The 25,689-nt window shown below is 32.4% G+C and overlaps 2 protein-coding genes across 3 annotated transcripts; both read right to left on the reverse strand.

Moving 5' to 3' along the window:
* Positions 1 to 5,937: 5,937 nt before the first annotated feature.
* LOC105771039 (pentatricopeptide repeat-containing protein At5g46100) lies at positions 5,938 to 8,082 on the reverse strand. 2 transcript variants are annotated; one of them, XM_012592439.2, is made up of 2 exons: positions 7,978 to 8,082; positions 5,938 to 7,637 (listed from the first exon to the last, which is right to left on the reverse strand). In XM_012592439.2, exon 2 carries the CDS (start codon positions 7,539 to 7,541, stop codon positions 6,081 to 6,083), a length of 1,461 nt encoding a protein of 486 aa, XP_012447893.1. In that variant the 5' UTR covers positions 7,542 to 7,637; positions 7,978 to 8,082; the 3' UTR covers positions 5,938 to 6,080. The 2 variants fall into 2 exon arrangements, with proteins under 2 accessions (XP_012447893.1, XP_012447895.1); XM_012592441.2 differs by having other exon boundaries at positions 5,938 to 7,554; positions 7,978 to 8,058.
* A 4,932-nt stretch (positions 8,083 to 13,014) lies between these two features.
* Positions 13,015 to 15,266, reverse strand: LOC105769634 (uncharacterized). Its single transcript, XM_012590401.2, has 3 exons — positions 14,836 to 15,266; positions 14,135 to 14,553; positions 13,015 to 13,736 (listed from the first exon to the last, which is right to left on the reverse strand). The coding sequence occupies exons 1-3, from the start codon at positions 14,998 to 15,000 to the stop codon at positions 13,286 to 13,288; spliced, it is 1,035 nt and encodes a 344-aa protein (XP_012445855.1). The 5' UTR covers positions 15,001 to 15,266; the 3' UTR covers positions 13,015 to 13,285.
* Between the last annotated feature and the right edge of the window lie 10,423 nt (positions 15,267 to 25,689).

Genomic DNA, 25,689 nt, shown 5'->3' on the forward strand with positions numbered 1-25,689 from the left:
AGCGTCCGAAGAATTTACAATACGAACTTCATCAATATAAGACAAATCTTAAAATGATTCAAGCCCAATTTTTAGATATACAATATCATTATTTTGATTGAATAGTTTACTAAACAATTATTAATGTTTATTGCAATGATTAATATATTTATCATTTCTTGCGGCGACACCATAAACTCACCAACGATGCAAGGTTTGGATTGAGAAGCTCGCCACAAGTTGTTCTACAAAATCTATTATGATCATATTCTTTTTTATTTATTTTGAACATTTGAATTTACGTTGATTTAATTTTAGTATTTTTCTTTTACCCCAAGCAACAACAATTAAGAAAATAATTGAATTTCATACCAAGACCAATTAAGAATCACTCAAAAGCAAACATGATCGCACCATAAGACTTATTAACCACTCTCTATCTTACCCTAATAGAATCTCATTCTCGATCAAACACCAATCTCGTATACATTAATCTTCAACATGAATAATCCTTTTTACCCTTTGCACAAACAATCAATCCCAAATGGATTTGCGGACAACAACTTTGACCAAGTTTCACCTTACAGCTTCTCTCGATTCAGCTTTAGTGTCCAGGTATATTTTCTCTCGATTCTCAATGATTTTAGTTACATATTTGATAATTAACTCTTCATTGTCACTTGCATTCAACCTAAATAGTTTTACAAATTGATAAATCACATATGTATGTCGGAACCATGACTATAATTATTAAATTTGTAGAGAGGTGGTATAGGTTAAATGAAAGGACTAATCTATTCAATTTGATTTTGATATTGGTTTTTAAAAATATGGTTGATTGGACTTTGAGATTGGACTAAATAGCCTTCTTTTTCTTCCTTTCGGTACAAAAAGATAAAATTGAGGACTCATTGTCAAAAACCTACTCTTTATAGATGGACAAAATGACTGACTTAGAGCAAATTGGCAACTACTAGTACATATCGTGGATTGATTTTGTTGCTTGAGACGCTCCTGGGAAAACCATGTCCTCTTCTGCGAATTGAAACCATACAAAGTGAGAAAAATGTGCTAATAAATCAGCATTAACATCACTCCAATCCAAGGTTTTGACCCTATGTACCACCTCAACAGAGGTGTGTGCAAAAATGGTAAAAGAAATCATATATGTTGAGATTATTCCACATTTATTGAATGCTATTTTTATCAAATAATCATATTAATCAAACTTTAAATTGGGAAGAAATTAGTACTCATTAGTCATGCATGTATTTGTGATAATTATTTTTTAATCAAAATTTTTATTATATGATCAATATATTAAATAATTACTAACTCTATCAATGTACTAAATATTAATTATTCATATACATAATTTTTATTATAGATTCCATGATTAATTTATATGATTTTATTTTATTAAAAATATTTTAGGTAATTAAAATATATAATAGCTTTGAAACTTACCTAATAATCTAGGTTTAGAAGGTTACTTTTATTTTATTTTTTTGCAAGCCCCAAAATTACAAGTTATTTGTTTTTTTTTCTTTTTGCTTAATGCACACTTTAGTCTTTAAAATATATCATTTTTTTTTCTCTTTGATCTTTAAATTTTTTTTGGCTCACTTCAATTTTTATCGTTATTTAATGTTCTCAATTTAATCCTTTGGGTGTTAAAAAGAACCACATGCGATATCCACCTAATCACAAATTGTCACATGACATTAGCTAACGTCACAACAACGTCATCATCACGAAAAACCTAAAAATCCTTTAAAAAAATAAAAAAATACAAGCAATATAAATAAAATTATAAATAAATAATTATTTAAAAATTTATGGAAGGGTGTAAAATCATTTTAGTTTTACATTAGTGTAAATGAATCCCTCTCCTTATTTGTTTATATGAAAATTGGTGGGATATGAATAATTTTATATTATATCGTCAATATACCAAATAATTATGGTAAGTCACATTAAACTTTTAAGAAAGATTATTGAAAGGGATAAACATAAATTTTAAACATGAACTATAATACGAATATAGAAGAGAATAAATAAAACCGAAAAAAGGCTAAAAATTCCTAAGGTAGACTACTCTAGGAAAGCAGGAATAATTGGTTTGAAATTTCACAAAAGATGGAATTGGCGTGAGACTTGTTCAGTACAAATCATTGTAACATTCTCTTGTAGGACTGAATTCCCAATTTTTCTTAAATCTATAAGTAAGAAGTTATAATAGAATTAACCACTGTATACACTAAATCGAATAATTAATGTAATAAATTTTAAAATAAAATCTTATTGTTTTTAAAAATGAAAAGAAAAAGAGAAATGGAACGAGGATTGAACATATTACGCAAAGAAAGGCAATTCAGTTGTTGAGAAGGGTAGTATTTTTTAAAGCCTTTATAAAAGTGAGGTCATGGCTTCCTCATCATTGATACTTTTCCAAGCAGATCACCTGAATTTGAGGGGGGAAAAGGGTCTGATAGCTAATCAATTTGGTACCAGTAAAAATAGAAAGGCAGAAACTGGAGTGAGAAGGGGAATCTCAATTATTAGACTGAGGTTTTGGAAACGAAAATCCACCTCATAAGTATCAAGTATCACACTCTTTCATTTACACACATACATGCACGCAAAAGTGTGGTTCATTTTATTGGAAAATGGAGAAAGTTCATCATCACGACACCGACTACTGTAGCCTTTAAAGCTTTCCCCTCTCTCTTTCTCATGATTGGAGTAGTTGTATGACGGAAAACCTTTTGTGCTGTTTCAACATGGTTGAGCAAGAAAAATATTTAAGGGTGTTACAATTAGACAGATCCTATCCGATTAACCACTAATTTGTCTTTTGTTTTCATTGTTTTTTGGTAATGAAGCCATAATCAACGCATTAGTGCAAAACAATAGAGGATTAGACATTTGACAACTTCCCATCTAGTTTTTGACATAAATTCTAGATGGAAACAAAGTTATAATTTAGGGTCCATTTTGATTGTGTTACTATTTTTGCATCTTCATCTCATAATTAGAAGCAATAGCCAATGTTGGGAATCATGATAATATTTATCAATTTAATTTTTGTGAATATTAATATGAAATTAATTTTTTTTCGTATTTTTTTAATATCCACCTCTCTTTTTATTCTTCGCAATCTGTGTTTTTATTTTTTGTTAAAAAGGAAAGTAAATCTAAACATTATAATTTCATCTAACCCAAAAGGAAATTTTCTTATAGGGCTGTTCATCATGTGAAGTAGGCATGCATGGCCTCTTCAGCTCATTATCATGTTATGGAAACAGCCACATGATCATTACACTAAGCAAATTAAGTATGTTTGAGGTGGACAGTAGTGGGTGTGGGGAGTTGTTAATTTAATGCTAAATAAAAACTTGAATTTGGGTTAAACTACACAGATTCACATTAGAGTGATAACCCAATGGCCCGCACCAAAAGAGAGTAGCTGCTTCTTTTCTTGATTTAAATGGTGGTTATGATTAGATTAGGTTAATTTAATCCCGAATTCCTTGATTTATAATAAATTACAAGCACCTTCCAAGCTCCAGCTTGTAGACAGCTACCTAACCATTTTGGACCAGATTCTGCATATCCTAATCTCTCAAGGATTTTGCATTCAAAAAAATAATACATTAATTTGTGGGGGAAAACAGATGGATAAATAAACATTAATGCATGGAGAATCTTTTGAACTGTTTGTAAACAAAATTGTGTAACTAAGTTAGCTTTTGGCCTACATTTCATTAATTAAGAAAAATGACAATTGCAAATAGATATATCTCTAGTGATTGAACCTTCCCTTTATATATTTCGCTGTCAATCAATTACATATGGTAACGGGAAGAGTTAGAGTAAAAGGGAAAATAAAATACTATTACTTGAAAGCTTTGTGATAGCAACATTGTATATATCCACCCCAATTTGCTCTTCTTTACCAAATTATTTATGTCATTCACCTCCAAAATATTAAACTAAAACCTTCTGCTTTTTTTATGTCACTAAACTGATAAAGTTGGCACCCAGCCTTGGTGATGGGATTCTTCGTTCTTGCTACTAGCTAGTATAATTAATGTATTTTGGTGCTATATGCCAAATAGTCGAGTCAACAGAACCTAATTTCTAAGTTTTTATTTGACAACAGGAACCCAAGGCATGCAAGAAACATGGCTTAGTGTGTCACTATCCAACGGTTTATGTTTACCATCCATCGCCTTCATGGCACATATATATATAATTACTGAAATTTTGGTGCATTGCAATGTAGACAACAATTAATGGTATACGAATTGCAGCGAAGGTCGAGTAATTGCTATTTACAATCTGCTTTCAAGAACCCATAAAAATTTTTGATTAATTAGTGCAAAATCCAAGACTTGACATCATCTTTATGTAACTAATACAAACAACTTTGTATAAAATCAAGATTTGGGTAAATGAATGAAGTAATTCAATTTCTAAACATTGAGCTTATTGGTTAAGGATTTATTTACTTTTCATCATCTGTATGTTTTTTTTTAAATATCAACCTAACCAGCAATATTAAATATTTCTTAGTATTGTTCCTATATCTTTTACTATTAGAAATTGTGAATTAATAATTGGAAAATCCTTTTCACCTTTACGATTACATTTGTTGAAAAGCATGTTTCAATCTAAGAGTTGGATTTGTAGTCCATCTTGAGCATACCATCTAAATTTGACCTAACAGCCTAATCCTACAGGTAAAGCCACTTTACCTACTAAATTTTTTCAAGACAACTTTACCTACTAATTAATCAAATTATATAGCGTTCATCTACTTGCTCAATAATAAAAAATAAATAAATAAATTGTATGCTCTTGGGACCCCCCCAAAAGAACTTGAGATAAGATAAATTGGGCTTGATCTGAACTTTTGGGCCCTTAATGTAGAAGGCCCAAACCTTCAAATGCTGTTGAATTGGACTTTCTTAGGATCCTTTGCATTACAGATCACAATCTAGGAGTTGGCCTTTATGGATGCACTGATTGGCATCCACCTCATGAATTCACCATCGATCATCTCAAAGTTACTAGTAAGGACTCTCCCTTTTTGCAAACTAAGTGGCTTGAAAGTGCTGAGACGGTAATGTGTCGTATGAAACTAACATTGAAACAAACCAATTGAGAAATGGAAAGTTCCCCAATACCCATAGTAGAAGAGAGCCAGTTCCCCCATAACAGGATAATAGAATTCAGAAAACTTCAGCTCCTGCAGGATTTGGCTGTAGATTAAGGCACAAGGTGAAGAAAAATTACCCCTCCCACAGGATTGGGATATTGAAAAGAAAAGCCTCATACAATGCACTTAGTCATTTCAACCCATAGCGCATTTGACTGATCTATTGTTCACTGGATGGCGGCTTGGCAAGCGGGTAGCTCAAAATGTTTCGAGAAAACAAGATTCCGAGGAGTGTGTCAAGCCTACTAGGGATGAGGGAAGTGTCTAGAAGGTTGGAGAAACATGTGGATTGCAAGGGCTGTCTGGTGTAATATTAGCCGTAAGATGCTTAAGGGGTTACCCATAAATAGGGACCCTTCATTTGTAACCTGCAAGAGCTTAGCAAAGCATAGCATGAGAACAACTAACAGTGTGCTGTTGTACCCTTGATGTAATATTGGGTTGAGCAATAAAATAGCAAAGCATTCTCCCATGTGGTGCAAGGGCCAAGCCAAAGACCGCAAGTCTCGGCATGACAAGACATATGACTATCATCCCATGAAAGCTGGCTTCATAGGAATCAGTGGATTATCATGTTCCCGAATAAGATTCATGGATAATTTCGGATACCGAACGGCAACTTGGCAAGGTTTATTCTGATAGATTGAGGATCATTGATGGTTTATTTTTTCAATGATTATTTAGGGGAATTTGATTATGGTGTTTGTTATCATCCTACCACACACAAAACCAGCTTCTTTCTTGTTTGTCAATTATTTATTTTTGTACATTTTCAAAATCATAAAACATTTCTACAAAATTATCAAGTCTATTCGAAAGTAAGGCCAAGCCAGCAATATGTAATTAGAATAATTAACAACAAAACTTGCATACCAAATCAAAAGGCTTCATCTTGAATTGTAATGTCAGCTACCGCAAGTTCACTCATCACCTCAGCCTGAAACAACTCAACAGCTTCTTGAACCATTGTTTGATTCCAAAATGCACCAAGAAGCATACTCCATTCTCCCTCTTTTGGAGTACATCCATCAATCAGCATTTCATCAACAATACGAGCAGCTTTGTGTAGGTCTCCATCCTTAAAGAAAGATTTCATAAGAATCTCGAAAGTCGCAATCTCAACAGAGATGGCCCTAGTTCTCATGCTTAGATACAACTTGAAAGCTCGACTTAAATCACTCTTGGTACAAAGGCCTTGGACCACCATATTATGAATCCTAACATGAAGACTCCAAGTTAATCGGTTTGGCAAGATTCTGTCTAAAACCATCTCATCAAGGAAATGTGCTCCCTCCTCAAACTTGTTGACATCACAGAATCCGCTTATGATTTTCCCGTACAATCCTGCATCTGGTTGCAGACCCTGAAGTTTCATCCTGTCAAGAATCTCCACAGCTTGTTGAAGCCTTCCCTCTTTACATAGTCCATGAATTAAGCTACTATAAGTTATCATGTTTGGTTTACAACGTTTGCTAACCATTGTCTCCAGTAGTTCCATCGCTTTGGAAGAACGACTATCCTTGCAGAGACCATCCATTAAAGAACTATAAGTAAATACATTTGGCTCCATACCATTGTTTTTCATTTCCTCAAGCAAATCCAATGCTTCATTTATATTATTTGACTGACATAACCCATGTATCAAGGATGAATATGTAATAACAGAAGGAGAACAATCTCTCATTTTCATCTCTTCAAATAAAACCTTTGCATCCGTTAACTTTCCGAATTTACACAACCCATTAATCAAAGTTCCGTAAGTATAAGAATCTGGAGGACACCCTCGATTGGGCATTTCACGAAATATATGAATAGCAGAATCCAAGGTTCCACTATTCTTACAGAGTGCTTTAATCAAAATATTCAGGGTGACAACACTAGTTTGAAAACCTACTTCTCTCATATTCCTGTAAAACCTAAAAGCGAGCTTTAACTGGTTCTCATCAACCAGAATATCAAACATAGTAATATAAGATCTTTTACTGGGTTCAAATTGGAAGTCCTTCATCTTACCAAAGACCCTCATGGCATCTAATGGTCTATGAACCCTTCCATACCCTCTACAAATAGAAAGGAAGATATCCTCTCTTACATCACACTTTTCTTCTTTCATTCTATCAAGAAGATCTTCAGCTGGTCCAAATTTGTTTGCAGAAACTAATCTATTTATTATAACACCAAAAGTGCTGTGATCATGACGAAAACCATTGGCATACTCAGCTGTTGCCAAATCAAATATAGCAAGAGCCTTGTCTACGTTCCTCTCTGCTTTTATTAAGTGCACCACTTGAGAAGAAGTTATTTTTTTCGACCATTTAAATGCAACCTTGGTGCCCATTATAGCCAACTCCCTAGGTTAACAGTAAAAAGCTCCCAATTCAAATAATGTATCAAATGACATGCTTCAATGCTAGTCAGCAATTCATACAGACACCTAGACAAGATTATGATATAAAAGTTCAGCAAATATCTAAGAGGTGAGTATATAATAAATATATAAGACCAAATTCGAAAATGGATGCCTCTAAATTTATTAAACATGCCAAAAAGGAGAACCAAACGATACAATATGAACTGTTAATGCATTGGATTGCTGGTGTGAGCATTTTATCGAACATTTGGAGGGTGGAAATCAGAAGATTGCCAAAATCAACACATGAGAAACCAGAAAATTAATTAGCAAAATAATCAACGCATGAGTAAATTCCCAAAAAATTTAACGAGAATAAAAAAAAAAATCTTCAAAAAGATAATTGAGCAAACAAGTGGCTTACTATTCGCTGTGCTGACGTGAAGCGAGTGATCCTAATATGTTTGAGAAATCAAACTGCTAGTGCGGCTTGCTTGCTTGTGCCGTCGCAATTCCTCATAAACCAGGCTGTTGCAGGCCGAATGCTGCCCATATTTCTGGCCCAAAAAGGGGTTCGAAACCGTATTCTAGTAAGAAAACGATCCAGCCCAGTATTTGTGTAACAGAACATAATATCTTGGACATGATATCCCTTGCTTCACGAGACTTTATAATCTCATGTCTAAAATGGACATTTTATTTTTCAAAAGCACTTTTTGACAGTAATGTCAAACACTCAAATTTCTGAAAAGCACTTCTCAAAAGCACTTCTCAAAAGCAATGAAGAACTGACCCTTATACTAGGGAAAATAACTTGTCCCATACGTCCCCTCTGCTCCAGTCTCTCGCCTTCCTCGGTTCTTCCCCTCCCTAAGCTAAATCCTCAGCCACAGGCCGCATTTTCCCTATTGTCTATTTTTTAGTGCATTATATCACTGTTTCGTTATTCGTCGTATTATTTGCTTACAGTCAATGACTTAAATAACTTTTTATTTTGTTGACGTTTTTAAATCATAAGGTAATATGTTAACTTTTTATTCTTTTTTTTGCTTCTAATACATTTTTTGGATTAGCCCAATACAAACAGTATGTAACCGTTAACAGATACAATTGAAACATAACATAAACTGGTACCATTCAAACACCACCACTATCACAACAACCAAATAACTTAACTAATCAAATAGTTGTGATACGTAATTGTGTTTATTTATACTTATTATAAAATCTTCGAGCTAGTGGAGTACCAACTTGATTGAGGAAAGATTAATATATCAATTTTTTAAATGATAATTAATATTGTTATAATATCATTCTTATTTTTCATATTTTCATATAATCTTTAAATAAAATAATTAAAATTACATATTCGATGATGAAATGCATGTTTAATAAAATTTACATACAATTTTTTTACCATTTGAATACATTTCACTCGCAACATAAGTGAAATATGATTTAATATTATATAACCTTTTTAAATCCTGAATCTTGATCACTTGCATGAGCTTCTTTGAATTATAACCATGTAATTATAGTATTGTTATAGATCTACATTTAATGTATTTTTACTATATATATTAAGATTTCAAGTTTTGATTAAATTAGTGCCATTCACAACTAGATTTCAATTGTAAAATTACTTTTACAAAGCAAATATTATTATTTTGAAAGTATTTATGCGTTGTTTATTTTATATAAAATCCGGGAAAATAAATTAATCCAATATACTATAAAAATCAGTCTCTCAACCTTACCAATTCAATTAAAACCCATATTTAATTTTTATACTAATTTTTTTATAAATTCATTATATAGTTATTTTCTCTAGTTAAATTATTTATATCTATATTTAAAATTTTTGCAAAGATATTTTAAACACTGTATACTTGAGTGATTTATGCACCATTTCCTAATAAAATTATGCATTATTACGTATCGCATACAATAGGTAAAAACAACAAAAGTCATATTTGTTCATTCCCCCCTCCCCCTTATTAAAAGATCTCACTCTACCTTCTTGAGAGAGTTATAATTATTTTATATATCAATTGCAAGGTTTGGGGCTTGAATTCCACATAGGAAAATATTAAATTTTTTAATAGGATTTACATGGATCTAGGCTCTCTAACCTTAATAGTTAGCTTTTGGGGTGTGATTCTCTAAAGGTCTATAGCAATTCATATTAGAGCCAGCTATCATGTCTCTCATTGCAATTGTATGACATGGGTGATGATGCCAACATTGTAATGTTCACCTGAGATTACATTAAGCTAGTGCAAACCCAGCTAGTATGGGCACTTAACTGCGGAGCCTGGTGGATGTTATGTACCAATTGCAATATATGAGACTTATGTAACAGCCTAATTTTTCAGTGGTATCGAAAACAGTGGTTTCGAAGTCACCGAATTCGGCGAGTAAGTTCATAAATATTATTATCTAACATTTACGAATTAAATATGATTTTAAAAAAGGGGTCTTTGAATTGGTAATTTGTGTTTTATAATGATTTATTAAGTCAAGTGGTTTTAGAAAGTGAGGTATCGGGACCTCGTTTCTATAAACCGAGCCGTAAATATTTTTATAAATATTTACGGAATGTCATTAAGGTAGTATTAAAGTTTCGTTGAAAATTTTAATGTTTTGATAGCTAATTAATTAAAAGGACTAATTAAAAGGTACAAAACTTGCTAATTATAAGAATAAAGTGATTAAATGGTTTAATTAATAAATAGGGAAGGACTTAAGAAATAAATAAACCTAAATTAAATGGATGAGGCGGAATAAGAGAGAAAAAATAATAAAATAAAGCCATTAATGGTAAAATTGTAATTTTGGTTAAATTATAAATAAAACAAATTGAATTTGGATAGTTTTCTAGACAATTCCTCTTCAAATTCGGCCAAAACAGCCATAGGGGAAAGAGTTTAAGCTGGTGCTTTATATTTTGGCTTCATATCGAGTTCAGTAAATACTCGTGAAAAAGGAAAAATAGTGGGATAATCCTTGAACTTCTGCAATTATTACAATTCAATCCAGGTAAGTTCATAAAGTTAAAATTTAATATTTTGTATAAATTGATGAATGGTATTATTTATTTATTCTATTTTTGGAATTGAATTATTGTTGAAATTATAATATTGAATTGGATTTCGGTTGGTGTATGATGGTATTGGAAAGAGACAACGATATTTTTTCAAAGTAAACCGGGGTTCAACATTTGTTGCCAACTCTCGTGTTTTACTTTTTGTTCAGCTCTTATGAGTTTTTGTTCAGCTTTATGAGCTTCTGTTCAGCTCTTACAAGCTTCTGTTGGTGTATTCAGGAAGACTAGCTCTTATGAGCTTCTGTTAACGATGTACTATTATCCGTAAGTTGTTATTCGGATGGAAAAATTTCGGTAAGGTGATTTATCTAATGAATTTGAAAGACATGTTATTCATTTTTACATTGATTTGAAAACGGATGTATTTATTAATAGAATTTATGGATGATAGGAAATTGTCAGTGAATGATAGGGAATTGACATGAATGATTTTATTTATTTGACTTGTTATAATAGGTTCGGTAAGATTTTGTTTAAACCGTCGAACTTACTAAGCTTCATTAAGCTTATTTGTATTGTTTAATGTCTTTGTAGATTTTCAGAAGGTTGGACGATCGGATCAGCACTCAAGTCAAACTATCCAACTTATCTCTGTAGTTTTTAAAACATTAAATACGGTTTATATGGTATGTATAGGCTTTTGTTCGATTTTGGTCAAAATTTAGCTTATGTAAATGTTATGAATAATATTTTGTTTATATAACCAACATACATATTGATATGAATTTAAAGTATGAGTGTGATGTTAGTACAAGTATTATATATAATTGAGTTAAAATGAACTTTGGTAACTTAGTTAGGTAAATTAAATAGTTAAGTTTGGGTATTTGTGTACTTATTTTTAAGTTGTCATTAGAGGTACTTATGAGTATATTGGTTGTAGAATTACATGTATACGGCTTGATTTTAGCTTTTGTTGAATGCTTTGTTATGGCTTATTGATATGTAAATTGTTGAGGCTAGGTTGGTATCAATTTGGGTGAGAAATATGGCTTGGAAAATGACCTATTTTTGTCCACAGGGGCGTGTGTCTCAATCGTGTGCGATACACGGCCAAGTGACGCGGCTGTGTGTCCCCTGTATCATTTAAATTGCACAAGTCAATATGCACACACGGCCTAGCACACGGGCGTATTGCTTGGCCATGTAGCCCAAGTCAAAGAGTTATACGGGCATGGACATGGGCTGGAACACGGCCGTGTGTCCCTATTTTGAATGCCCACACGGCCGTGTGTCCCCTGCAGCTTTGAAAATTTCAATATTTTCTAAAAAATTCTTTGAGTATCCGATTTAGTCCCGGCTTGTTTTTAACACGTAATTTGGGCCTCGATGGCTCATATAAAGGACAATATGTTTGATTTTGATTAGTTTATTGCATGAATGTTATATTATATGAAATGCCTATTTATTTGATCTGTAATCTCTGGTAATGCTCCATAATCTTGTTTCGACGACAGATACGAATTAGGGATGTTACAACTTAGATTCCACATAGAAAAATATAAAAATATAAAAGAAGGGTGCATTGGATTTTGATTCAAATAATTTACAATTCAAATAAAAAAGTTGATTGTAAATGAAATATAAATCTATCTCAAGATGTTTTATTTTGCTTTGCAAAACCAAACGTTGACTATGAGATATGGCATTTTAACTATCACAAAAGAATTTTGAACATTGAAATAGCAAAAGTTTGAAACTCTTTTACTATATTCATAACCCCAAAAGTTTCAAAAGTAATAATTGTGATGACTTGATATTTAGTTTAAGTGGAAGAGTGGGCAATGATTGGTTCTCCTTTGAAGACCAACTTGTTAGTTGTGGATCAAAATAAAGAATGTAATCAATGTTAAACTGTGATTAGTGTGATCACTTGCCTAATCCACGTTTGAATACATATAAAGATTTAGTCAAGTATTGAAGAATGCATTTTACTTCTTTGGAGCATGCATAAACTTAAAAAGTTTGGTTCATTGGAAACAATCAAATTTTGTGAAGGAAAGAAATCAGAGTTTCCCAATAGTTTATCAATATATAGTGACATCAATATGGTCAAATGCTCTTGAAGTTTGTAAGGATAAGAGGAACTAATTGAAGTACAAACTCTTATACTGTATTGCATCCCTCTATCATTGATAACATGCTGAACGTATTTGCTTTGCGTCATTAGGTATAGTCCTATCGAATGTGCATTTATATTTATAAAAAAAGTCGGTATGTAAAGCAAAACTCATTCAATTTGGAATTGAATAACTGGCTTGCGATATGGAGAAAGGTTCTTAACAGATTTCTTTCACCCTAACACTCATGCAAGGGAGGGATTTGCACGGTTAAAATCCAAAGAATATGACGACATGATCTTTAACATAGATCCATCTATTAACAAACTTTGTTGGAATTATAGAGTCAGGTTGATGGTCTTAAAAACTTTGCTTTCTTCTCAGCAGTACAAAATAGACTAAAAGTTCTTTATTATTCTCAAATGACAAATGCATCACTATTAAAACCACACACTAACAGTAAACAAAACACTAGAAATCAGGCATCCTTTTCCATACGAGTGGTGGAATGATCACAAGCAGGTATTCCCAAGTTCCTACTGATCATATCTTTCATTTTTCCTAAATCAAAGCCCACCCGATGGTCCCAATAACTTCTTGATTCCAGATTTCTGCTCTGCAGTTAACCTTGTTGGGAACTTAATGTTGAACTTGATTCTGAGGTTACCTCTTTTCGATGGGTCTTTGGGAATTGGCATACCTTCCTTCGGGACTACCTCCTCATAGTTTGGATGGATCACACTGTTGATGGGGATGTTCAAGCTCCTTCCATCCAATGTTGTAAGATGAACGGTGTAGCCTGTTAATGCTTCGGCCAGCGATATCTTTTGCGTGACAACCAGGTCATTGCCATCGCGTGTGAATGTGCTGTGAGGTTTTTCATCGATTATGAAAACAAGATCTGCAGGGATTGTGTTTGGTTGTTCGTTTCCTTTCTCAGGGAAGGTGATCTTTGTTCCCTTTTTCCAACCAGGTTTGATATCAATGGTCAGGATTTCCTGCACTGGCAATGTCTTCCTGCAACACAGTCAAATTTTTAAGACAACCTTGTTAGCAAGCGAACCATCAGCAGCCATGAAAATAGTTGGCATTATCAGGCATGTCACGATCTTATCTCGGATAGGTATGTTTCTAAATAACATGTACGAAATATGATCAAGATAAACTCTTCAGCTCTCTTGTACTGCTTACTTATAGACTAAAACAGATCAATTAGGAAGTTAACAAATACGTTTCAATATATCATTGAAAACCAATAATTGAATGATTAATAGTACTGCAAACATATTTCAATAAATAGATACTTCTTGTTACTTCAGAAAGATATCAACCAAATTCAATGAACGTTCAGCTGGAAACTCGAGAACACATACAAAAAGGAAGATAAAAAGTCAAATTAGTAAAGTGAGACATACCCGCTAGCATCTGCAATTTCTCTAGAAATCTTCATCTTCTTTGTGGTTCCTTTATATAAATCTTCAAGGCTACAAGGCAACGTATTTTCAATAGGAGGAGGTTTACGAGGATTCTGACTCATTGGCCTTCCTTCACCAAACGAACTGAATATATCATCACCAAACATACCACCGAATGACCTCGAGCTACCTCTCATCCCACTGCCGCCCATTCCCCCAAAGGGGCTAGAATACCCAAAGAACTCGGCAAAGATGTCATTAGCATTTCTGGGGTTGAATCTGAACACATTTGGACCATCTCCGGTTTGGAAAAATGTTGCTCCACCAGGTCCGCCAGCATCTTGCGGTGGTACTTGGCCTTTTAGCCCTTCTTCACCATACTGGTCGTAGATAGCTCTCTTCTGTGGGTCACTCAGAACCTGCAAACATGAAAGTTGGTCATATTTTCCTCTTAAATTTTGACTTCCTGTATATGTAAAGATCAAACTTTCAATTGATGAGATGGGCAATCGCATAGTTTGAATTGAGGAGACCTAGGTGATAAGCATGTGATTTTGAAGTCTCAATAACCAAAGAGAAACCACCAAACTTGATCGATGATCATCCTGATTATTAAATAAAAGCAACCCAATTTTTCCTTTGAACTTTAAGAATCAACAACATAAATGAATTTATAAAAAAAGAAAAAGAGATAAGCTAACCTCATAAGCTTCAGAGATTTGCTTGAATTTGGCCTCAGCTTCCTTTTTGTTATTTGGGTTCTTATCAGGGTGCCACTTCATGGCAAGCTTCCTATAAGCTTTCTTCAAATCATCATCTTTTGCATTCTTGTCAACTTGTAGAATCTTGTAATAATCTACACCCATCTTCTTCTTACTCAACCTCTGCTTTTTTTCGCAGAGCTTCTTTATTCGTTGCTGTAGCTTTGCCGCAGAAAAGATAAAAAAAAAATGAAAAACTTGTGAGCACCTGGAAGATAGAGTTGTGTTTGAAGTGGTTTAGTGTTTGATTTAAGGGAAAAGAAGAAGATATGTCTGGAAGGCAAATGAAAATGACGAGAAGGGTGTCGAAGTTTCCAGATAAGCCCAAGGGGCTACACGATTTCTCCCGATTTTGTGTTTCTAATTTCTAAAGCAAACAAAACTACCTCTTCCTCGCCTCATTGATTAGTTTTTACAGTTACAACCCCAATAGTTGGACCTGTTCTTGGCCCTCGCCTCTCCCACGGGTAGTAACTATTCCTACACCCATACAGACGAATCTTTCTAATTTAAACCTGATCTACTCAAATTAAATATAATTTCTAAAATAAAATTATAAAATAATGTAAATACTAAATACGTATGGTACACCAACTTATGGATAATAAGAAAATTTTAAAAATAAAATTTCATCAATGAATAGATTTCTTTTTTGGTCAATTACGAAGAGGGTAAAGCCCTAACAACAACACAATTAATACAACTTGAACTCAAGTCACACTCACCTTAACTATTAAGCCAACACACAAGTTCTCAATTGATAGATTTTTAAAATAAAAGCATTTGTAATCATCAATAAATCATAATAATTTTTCTCTTTTTTCTTCAAGTCATTTGTTTTTTTGTCTAGTGATGGTGTCGGCTTCGGAGTTAACTATCGTCCACTTTTTTTTCCCTCACATCAATCATTTTTTTCTTCTTTCTTTTTTCTTTTCATTCACATCATGTGTGTTTTCTCTTTTCAATTTGCAGATCTATTTTGTGGTATATTTGCTCTCTTCACAAGTTGTGATGGACAAATGACGGTGTTTGTTGTCATTGAAAATCGATCGACTACTAACAATTTTTCTTGAAAAGTGAGTGACTCTCCGTCAATTTCAAAATAATAAATGATTTCACAAATTGGTTTAGATCCGTAATGTCTTGAGTTTTATATGTTTTTTTTCGTTGTTTAATTAGTTTTCACGAAGTTTTTGTTTGCTCTTATAACACATTTTTTACTCTTGCTTATGCATATAGTCTTACTTTTGCAAGTGATTTTAAGGATGGTTTTGTCGCTGTCCTCTTCTATTTGGTGAATGCTTGGGTATTTTGTTGATTTTTGTCCACCGCTTTGGACCATCCGGTTGATTTCCTTATCATATTAAGTGCTTACAATCACAATCTGTAACACCCCTTACCCGAGACCATTACCGGAGTCGAGCTCGAGGCATTACTTTACTTAACTTAAAAATTCGGGGCATAAAATTTTACTTTTGAAATTAATTTCACTATTCACAACAAAGCTGTCCACCTGCGCAGCAGTTACTAATTTAGTTATAACTCGAGCTACGAAATCAAAATTTAAATCTGTAAATTTTCCCTGAAACTAGACTCATATGTCTTCTTACCATAAAATTTTCAGAATTTTTGGTTCAGCCAATTAGTACAGTTTATTAGTTAAAGTCTCCCCTGTTTCACCACTCGACTATCCTGACCTCTTGTCACTAAAAATAAGCTTTCTCATTGTAGGAATTTCATATGGTGTTCTAATTTATTTCTACAGAAAATAGACTCAATAAGGAATCTAGAAATATAAAATATAACTCATAAACATTTTTGTAAAATTTTTAATGATTTTCTAAACTCAGAATAGAGGACTCCAAAAATAGTTTTGACCTGTCTCACTAAAATTCACAAATCTTAAAATATAAAATTCATTTTGCTACACCATTATTTTTATATGAAAGTAGACTCAATAATATTTAATTCTATATATCATTCACTTTCTAATTCATTTTATACTATCCTAGGTGATTTTTCAAATTCACGCACTGTTGCTGCTTGAAATCTGTTTCTTTGCAAATTTTACTCTTTCATGATTTCTATGCATGATTTATCACCTAAACATTTATAACAACAAACACCTTCATACTAGCCATTTTAACAATCATTCATCATCAAATACTTACATACCATTCTTTAGCAAAATCATAAATACTAACATTCAAAATAACTAAGTCCCTATACATGTCATAACCCAAACATGGTTCATCATAAAATACCGAGTTGTTGTCGTTGATAGTGTGGACAATCTCCGACGTCTTTAAGAGAAAGAAAAATAAAAGAAGTAAGTATAAAGCTTAGTAAGTTTACTAGCAAATAAATAACAACATTTAACACTAATAATTAAACTCAAATCTCAAGATCTCTAGTTTACTCTTTATTTAATCTCATTCTCGTTCTCTTGCTGGTTTACTAAGTTAACTCATGATCGTAACTTATTCTTCTCTTGCTGAAACATTGAGTACCAATTGATAATATAGTAAGTTCTTAACTCTTATAACTCATCTGAGCTTGCCATTTATGCTTTTAAATGAACTTTCATTAACATGATTCGTTTACTAGCCCGTTGAGCCACGTTGGAATAATAAGGATACTTGGGTCTTTTCTGATAGTGACATGCTAAAGCCATGTCCCAAACATGGTCTTACATGGGATGTTCTCATATCGGTGCCCATGCCATGTCCTAGACATGGTCTTACGGGGGACCTTTCATCTCGGTGCCAACGCCATGTCCCAGACATGGTCTTACATGGGACCTCTCATCTCGGTGCCAACGCCATGTCCCAGACATGGTCTTACATGGGATCTCTTTACCCAAATGTCATGACATTTGTATCTGATACATTCCTCATGTTTCAACGGGGCTTTTTAACACCGATTCACTGTCATCTCATACTTGAGTCAACATTAAATAAATTCATAAAATAAATGTATAATTACTGGAAAATAACAATATTAATAATAATTATTGAAATATTGTATTTATTTACCGTAAACTTACCTCGGTACAAAATATAGCCAAATTCACCAACTTAGCCTTCAACTTTATTATTTCCTTTGTCTAACCTCGAGTTTCATTCTTCTTGATCTAAAATAGCAAATTTAACTCATTTAATACTCACATTTATCAAAACAGCCCTCAACTCTAACTTTGAAAAAATTACAATTTTGCCCCTAAACTTTTACATAATTACATTTTCCCCTTCTATGGCAACATAAAATTCCCACTCTAACACTTACTTATAAACATTAGGTATTTTTACTGATTATGTCAACTTACTCGTTTTCACTTAAAATCGCTTAGTAAAAGTTGTTTAACATAATTTATAGTTTCATATTCCACCATAAAACATCAAAATAAACATATTTCACCTATGGGTATTTTTCCAAATATGAACCCTAGGTTAAATTATTGCTAGAATAGGCTAAATTAAGCTACAGGGATCTCAAAAACGTAAAAAGCAATAAAAACGGGGCTTGGGATCACTTACTATGGAGCTTGGAAGCTTGAAAACCCTAACTATGGCTTCTCCCATTGCTAAATTCGGCCTAATGAAGAAGATGATAAAAAATTGTCTTTTAATTTTGTTTTTAATTCATTTTAATAACTAAATGACTAAAATGCCCTTAATGAAAAACTTTAGAAACATGCCTAACCATGTCCATTTTTGTCCACCAACTTAACCAATGGTCTAATTACCATGTAAAGACCTCCAATTTAAAATTTCATAACAATTGGACACGTCTAACATATAGAACTCAACTTTTGCACTTTTTAGAATTTAGTCCTTTTGATTAAATTGAGTGCCCAAACGTCAAAATTTTTGGACGAAATTTTCATGAAATCTTTCCGTGAAATTGTAGGCCATAGAAATATAATAAAAATAAATTTTTCCTCATCGAATTTGTGGTCCCGAAATTACTGTTCCGATAACCTTAAATTTGGGCCATTACACAATCACTCCAAATATGTCGTGAAAGTAGTGACAGGGTCAATTGTCAATGTGTCTACTGATGCTGATGTTAAAGCTTTTGTTGTGTTGATGAAGCTTATCCTTAATCATCTAAGACCAATGTTTATTTTTTTCCTGAATTGTATAGTTCCAGTCAGTAAATGAATTAATGAATTTTCCTTTTAAAAATAAACTATTTGATTTTTTAAATATTTTTATTAAAAATTGATTTTATACTAATTTTAGGGAAAACTACACAGATAGTCACCCAACTATAAAAATTTTCATTTTGGGCATCCAAAATAAAAGTTTGCAATTTAAGCACTCATGCTATATAGTTCAGTCATTTTGGTCACTCCCGTTAAAATCACAAACGACAAGCAAACTTGATTGTTAAAAAATCAGTATAATAATAAATTTAGCCCTCAACTTTTATATATTATATCGTTTTAATCATAATTTTTATAAAATTAACCATCGAAATTTATAAATATTCTCAATTTGATCCTAATTCTAAAAATTTTAAAAATATATAAAATACATAAATATTTTTTAAAAATATAATAATAAATATATAGAAATAGAAATTTGATTGTTGACAAAAATTATATATAAAATAAAAATATATAAAAATACATAAATATTTTTCAAAAAAATATAATAATAAATTTAAAATTTATATTAGCATTAATATTAAATAAAAATATTTATATTTATATTAAACAAAATTAAAAACCCTACCTCACCCCATCCTTCTTCCCCACACCCTATATATATACTCCACTTATCTCTTCATTTTTTTTGTCCCTTTCCTTCGGACCTCTCTTTCCAGCAATTGAAAAACAAATAATTTCCATGTTGGTTTTATTTTTTTATTTTTCGAATTTTTTTTATCTTCTTCTTTTTGTCTTGAAAGGGTAGTCTTTAGTTGGAGTCATTAGATTCCTATGTGTTCAACAAGTGCAAAAGGAAGAAAGAAAATGAACTAGTGATTGTAGAATTCAACTAAAAGTGTTATCTTGGGTGTTCATTAAATGTTCATTGTTAATATTCTTGGAATGATGCTTTATCTAAAGCCTGAAGCTTTGGATGAAGACCATCATCCTCAAAGTCCTATTGTCCTAATAGTAATACCATTAATGACAATGAGAATGAGAATTGCAATGGTGGTAATAGTGAGCTTTTATTCTACCAATTAATTGGTATGTCTTTATTTATTTTTTACTTCTTTATTTATGCTCATGTAATTTTTTTTTTAGTTTTGTAATGTTGAATGCAATATGGTTGATAGTTTTGCTGTGGTAGCTCTATTAATAGGTATTTATAATGAAAAAGTAGTAAGGTTTGGAGCAAGTCAATTTCACCTGGGGATGAATCTTATAACTTTTGTTCTTAGTTGGAGGTAATTTGCAAAAACTAATTTTATGTTCCTTAATTTTCAGCAAAGAGAGAGAGGGGGGAAAGTGGTGGGGCAAGGTTCGGTGGGGGAGGGAGAGGCGGGTTTTTATTCTATTTAATATATTACTTTTTTTTGTCAACAGTTTAATATTTTATCTTTATATTTATTTAGAAAAAATATTTATGTATTTATTATTTTTTAAAATTAGAATAAATTTGATATCATTCGTAAATTTTGTAAAAATTGAGAGCTAAAATTTTTATTATACTAATTTTGTTAATTGCCACGTCAACTTGCCGTTTGTGATTTAATAGAGTGACCAAAATGACAAAACTATATAACATGGGTGCTTAAGTTATAACCTTTTTACTTTGCGTGCTTAAAATAAATTATTGATAATTAAGTGACTATTCGTAGTTTACCCTTATTTCTAAACACCAAATTAATCAATTTGTTTTTTTTTTTAATCATAGAAGAAGAAACACATAAATAAAATAGATGCAATTTTTGGTGTTATAACACCAATAATATCAACACCAAGTTGATCAAGAAGATAATAATAGAAAACACTTTGCAATGTTTGTCCCCAAGCCATCGATTCTAAAGCAAGTTTATTACCCTCCCTGTAAACATGTTGGATAACCACATCCCACTCCTTTAAATAGTCCCAAGCTTTTCAAATTAAATTGATCTCCCCATCTTTAGCATCGTTGGTTAGTACGTTAACAACATCAATACTGTCCACTTCGAGAATCAATCGGCGTTGTCCACTCCTCCAAGCAAGCATTAACCCTTCAACCACATCCCACATCTCTGCTTCCCATATTGAACATGAGCCAATGAGTTTAGAAAATCCAACAACCCATTCTCTATTCCAATCCCGTATAACACCCTCACAAGCAGACACACCAGTAAAGGACTTATGAGCACCATCAATATTCAACTCGTACCATCCCAAATCGGGTTTCCTCCAGTTAGCTGACTTCACATTCCTCGAGTAGCTGCTTATAATACTATTATCAGCATACTCCATCGCACCAATACATTGTTGCTGCAATCACAAACTCCTTTCCGATACCGATTCAAGCTATACAAAATTACCATAAAAAATGAATCTAGTCATACGCTTCCATAGGTTCCAACATAATACTCCAACTAGCACTATCTCGAGCAAAGTAACTAATATTAGAAAGATTCTGGTTCACCCATTCAAGAATCTGCATAGTTATGAATTCAACAAGTTTCTTCTCCCAAACCAACCATTTCCAAATGACTGACGCTACAATACATCCACGAAGCACATGGTCTAAAGTTTGATGGATGGGTAAATAACACGCTTCTTGTGTTGATACCAAAGCTAAAGAGTCCAGAAATTGTCCATCAACTAAGGCCTATTAGTTTGTGCATAGTTCTGTACAAGATAATTACAAAGGTAATTGTTAATTGATTGAAACCGTTTATACTGAAATGGGTGTTACCAAACTAAGTGAGTTTTGTGCCGGACAGGAACATTATATATAATATTATTATTGCTCAGGAAATTATACACACGATGAGGAGTAAGTTTGGGAAGAGAGGATGGTTGGTGATAAAGGTTGACTTGGAAAAAACCTATGACCGGTTAGAGTGGAGATTCATCGAGGATACTTTACTCGATATTGGGATTCCGACCAAGTTAAGAACTGTTATTATGCATTGTGCTAGCTTGGTCTCAACTTGGGTGGTATGGAATAGGAAGGTGACGGATTCCTTTGCTCCATCTCGAGGTTTTCGACAAGGTGATCCGTTATCCCCTTATCTTTTTGTTTTATATATGGAGAGGCTAGTTCAAACTATTTGTAAATTGATGGATTTGGGTCTATGGAGATTAATTTTTTTACTAGAAATAGCACGAGCATCTCACATTTATTGTTTGTGGATGATCTCGTTTTGTTTGTTAAAGCCTCAATGGAACAAATGAGTATTATTTATCAAATTATCAATGATTTTTGTGCTTGCTCGGGCCATAGAGTGAGTGTGAAAAAGATAAAAAATTTATTTTTTGAAGAATGTTGAGGACAACCTCAAACAATAATTGAGTGATATGGTTTTGCACGAGTGAATGATCTTGAAAAGTATTTGTGTAACAGCCTAATTTTCAATGGTGTCGGAAACAGTGACCTTAGATCACTAAATCCGACCAGTGAGTTTTAAAATTTAATAAATAAATACATATGAGTCAAATGTGATTATAGAAGAATTTTGGATTAGTGAATTTTGTGATTTAAAAAGAAATTAATAAGGTCTAAAACGAGGTATCAAAACCTCGAACTCATAAACCGAGCCATAAATATTTTTATAAATATTTATAGAGTGTCGTTGATTTGATATTAAAGTTTCGTTAGAAAATTCTAACGTTTGGATTGTCAATTAATTAAAAAGGACTGAATTGAAAATAGTGCAAAATTTGTTATATTATGATTAAATAGCTTAAGTGACTAATAATGAGGGATTTAAAAGATAATTAGGCCCAAATTATATGGGGTGGACGGTTTGGGCAAGAAAATCAGCAAGAAAATAAGGAGAAACAAGGGCAAAATTGGAAATTTTGCAAATTAAACATATAAAACAAAGACAAATTTGAAAAATCTATAGATTTCTTCATAATTCATCAGAAAATACGCCATAGGAGGTCTGAAACAAGTTTTTTTCTCATATTTTTATATCATGTGAGTTCAATTCTTGCTTTTTTCTTTTAAATTTTTATGTTTTGTTACTTTTACAACTAGGTCCAACTATTGAATTCATTAGTTTTTGATTCCATGGGTGATTTTGTAAGTTACCATGAATAAGTGCTGGAATTTTATGACGAATTATCATAGATTTGAAGCTTTAATTTCATTATATTATGATTTTATTAAGTGATTTTAGTAGAAAATGATTTTTAGGACCTAATTGTGAAAAAGCTAGGAATTGGGGTTTTGAACTGAAATTATGAATATAAAAGGCTGTATAATAGCCTAAAATGATTAGATAATGTGTTATTTGAGGAAGAATTAGTTTAATTAAAGTGTTAATTGAGTAGGGACTAAATTATAAAACTATACATTTTGAGGTAAGAGTATAATTTCAAAAATTGAAGGGCATAAATTGCGAATTAAGCATACATTTATATATAAAGTACTCAGTGCTTAGTAAGTCCGTATAACGGAAATTAACTTACCATACATTTATACATAAAGTAAGCATACAAAATGCATCAAAAGCAATTTGGCCATTTGCCTAACACATAACTTCACCAGGCATGTTAGTCTTTCATTTCATGTAAATATCAACAATAAAGATGAGCTCATCAAATATAAAAATATAATCTGATGTAATTAATGTATATACGGGTATTGATTAATCTTGATTTCATATGTTCTTATATCAAAATTTCACCCGTTAAATTATTTGAAATCTTGATGGATACTTGGGTAGTACACCTGAAGTGTACAATACTATAAATCCGTCAATTCATATCCAAGAGTGTTTTTATGAACACTTAAACAGAAAGCTCTCTCTCAAGAACTATAACGGGAAGCTCATTGAGCCTAGTACAGGAAGCTTATCCGGGCAATATAATGGGAAGCTCACAAAGAGCCTATAACAGGTAGCTCCGAAAAGCAATTAAAGGGTAGCACCGGATAGCCATATAACGGGAAGTTCAAGCGAGCAGTAACGGAAAGCTCACAAAGAACCTTTAATCGAGAAGCTCACAAAGAGCCATATAACGAGACACTCATAAGAGCTGCGGTGTGCCCACAAAACATGTAAGGTCACAACCGATCGGGATGCTCCGAAGAGCATTTAACAGGAAGCTCGCAAGAACACTATATAATGGGAAGCTTGAGAGGGCTTATAACGGGACGCTCTTTAGAGCTACGGTATGTGACACCCCCAACCCGTATCCCTCGCTGGAACTGGGTTACGGAGCATTACCGGAGTTTACAGATCAAACATACAGAAATTTCAAACATTTCATATCATCAAAACAAGTCATCAAAGCATCATTTTAATCCAAATTATAAACATACCAAATCTAAATCAATTTGCCTAGTTCATGAGCAGTTAAACATAGAATTAAATTCACATGCATCTATCTAGATTTAGTTCAATTTATCATGCCATAATATGGCTTAAAAAACAACCACATATTTATATGTATAAAACCAACCAAAATTAAACTTATAACATCATTTACAATCAAACCACTAAATAACTATTATTTAGACACCCTAGGTACATGCCGACACAAAGGATAAACATCACCATATTTGAATTTGAGATCGTTGTTGGATGCTGAATCGGTGATCAAAAGTTAAGCACTTAACCTACGCACGAGAAACAAAACCGTACGCTGAGTATAAACTCAGTGGTATTTCTATAATCCGAATATTTAAAGATAAGAAATTACAAATATACAATTGAAATATAAACACATATTAATATTTAATTATTACAATAATCATATCATATTTCATTTGTTTCACAAATATCTCAATTCTCATACTTGCTATATAAATAGTTTTCACAATTTTTTTCACATTTCATTATACAATTGCAATATCCATTCCATAGTCATTTCATGAGTATATAACTCATATATTCCATATATTTGCAACATATTTCACATTATATTTCCAATTCACTATTTCACTTCCATTTCTCATACCATGCCATTTCAATATCAAATGCCAACTCATTTACCCCTATTAACACGACTCGGACTCAGACGGATACATGGATCCAACCAAACACACCAGTTTGGCACCCAATGCCTCATCAGATAATTCGAAATAATAATTTGACACCCAGTGTCTCATCGATTAAACTGAAGTAAATTGGCACCCAGTACCTCATCGAATTAATTCGAAGTAGTAAATTGACACCCAATGTCTCATCAACTCGAAGTCGAAGAAATCCCTGAACTCTTCCAATCCTATGGCATGCCATCTATATCAGACTCAGCCCGATACAATTAATAGGGTTTTAATTTACTTTTCAAATACAACCAATATTCATTTCAATTCAAATAATCAATATATTCAATATATATACCAATTCAATCAATATAAATTCAATAAGTTCATCACATATTAAATCAATCCATTTCAATTGCAAAACACAATAATTCTCACCTCAACACTTACCATATCCATTAAATTAAAAATACAACAATTAATAACTAGTTTCGGATTATAGAAATACAAACCAGGAATTCCGAACTATTCCACGTCGACTTTATCTTTCCCCTTTTTAGTCTAGGATTCTGGTATGACGTTAGCTACGGAATTAAAACAATTAAAATTCATCACTATAATACAATTCAATTTCATATTGCATATTTCAATTTTTACTCAACATTTGTCTAGATTC

Source organism: Gossypium raimondii, chromosome 5, assembly GCF_025698545.1.
Source record: "Gossypium raimondii isolate GPD5lz chromosome 5, ASM2569854v1, whole genome shotgun sequence".
Lineage (NCBI taxonomy): Eukaryota > Viridiplantae > Streptophyta > Magnoliopsida > Malvales > Malvaceae > Gossypium > Gossypium raimondii.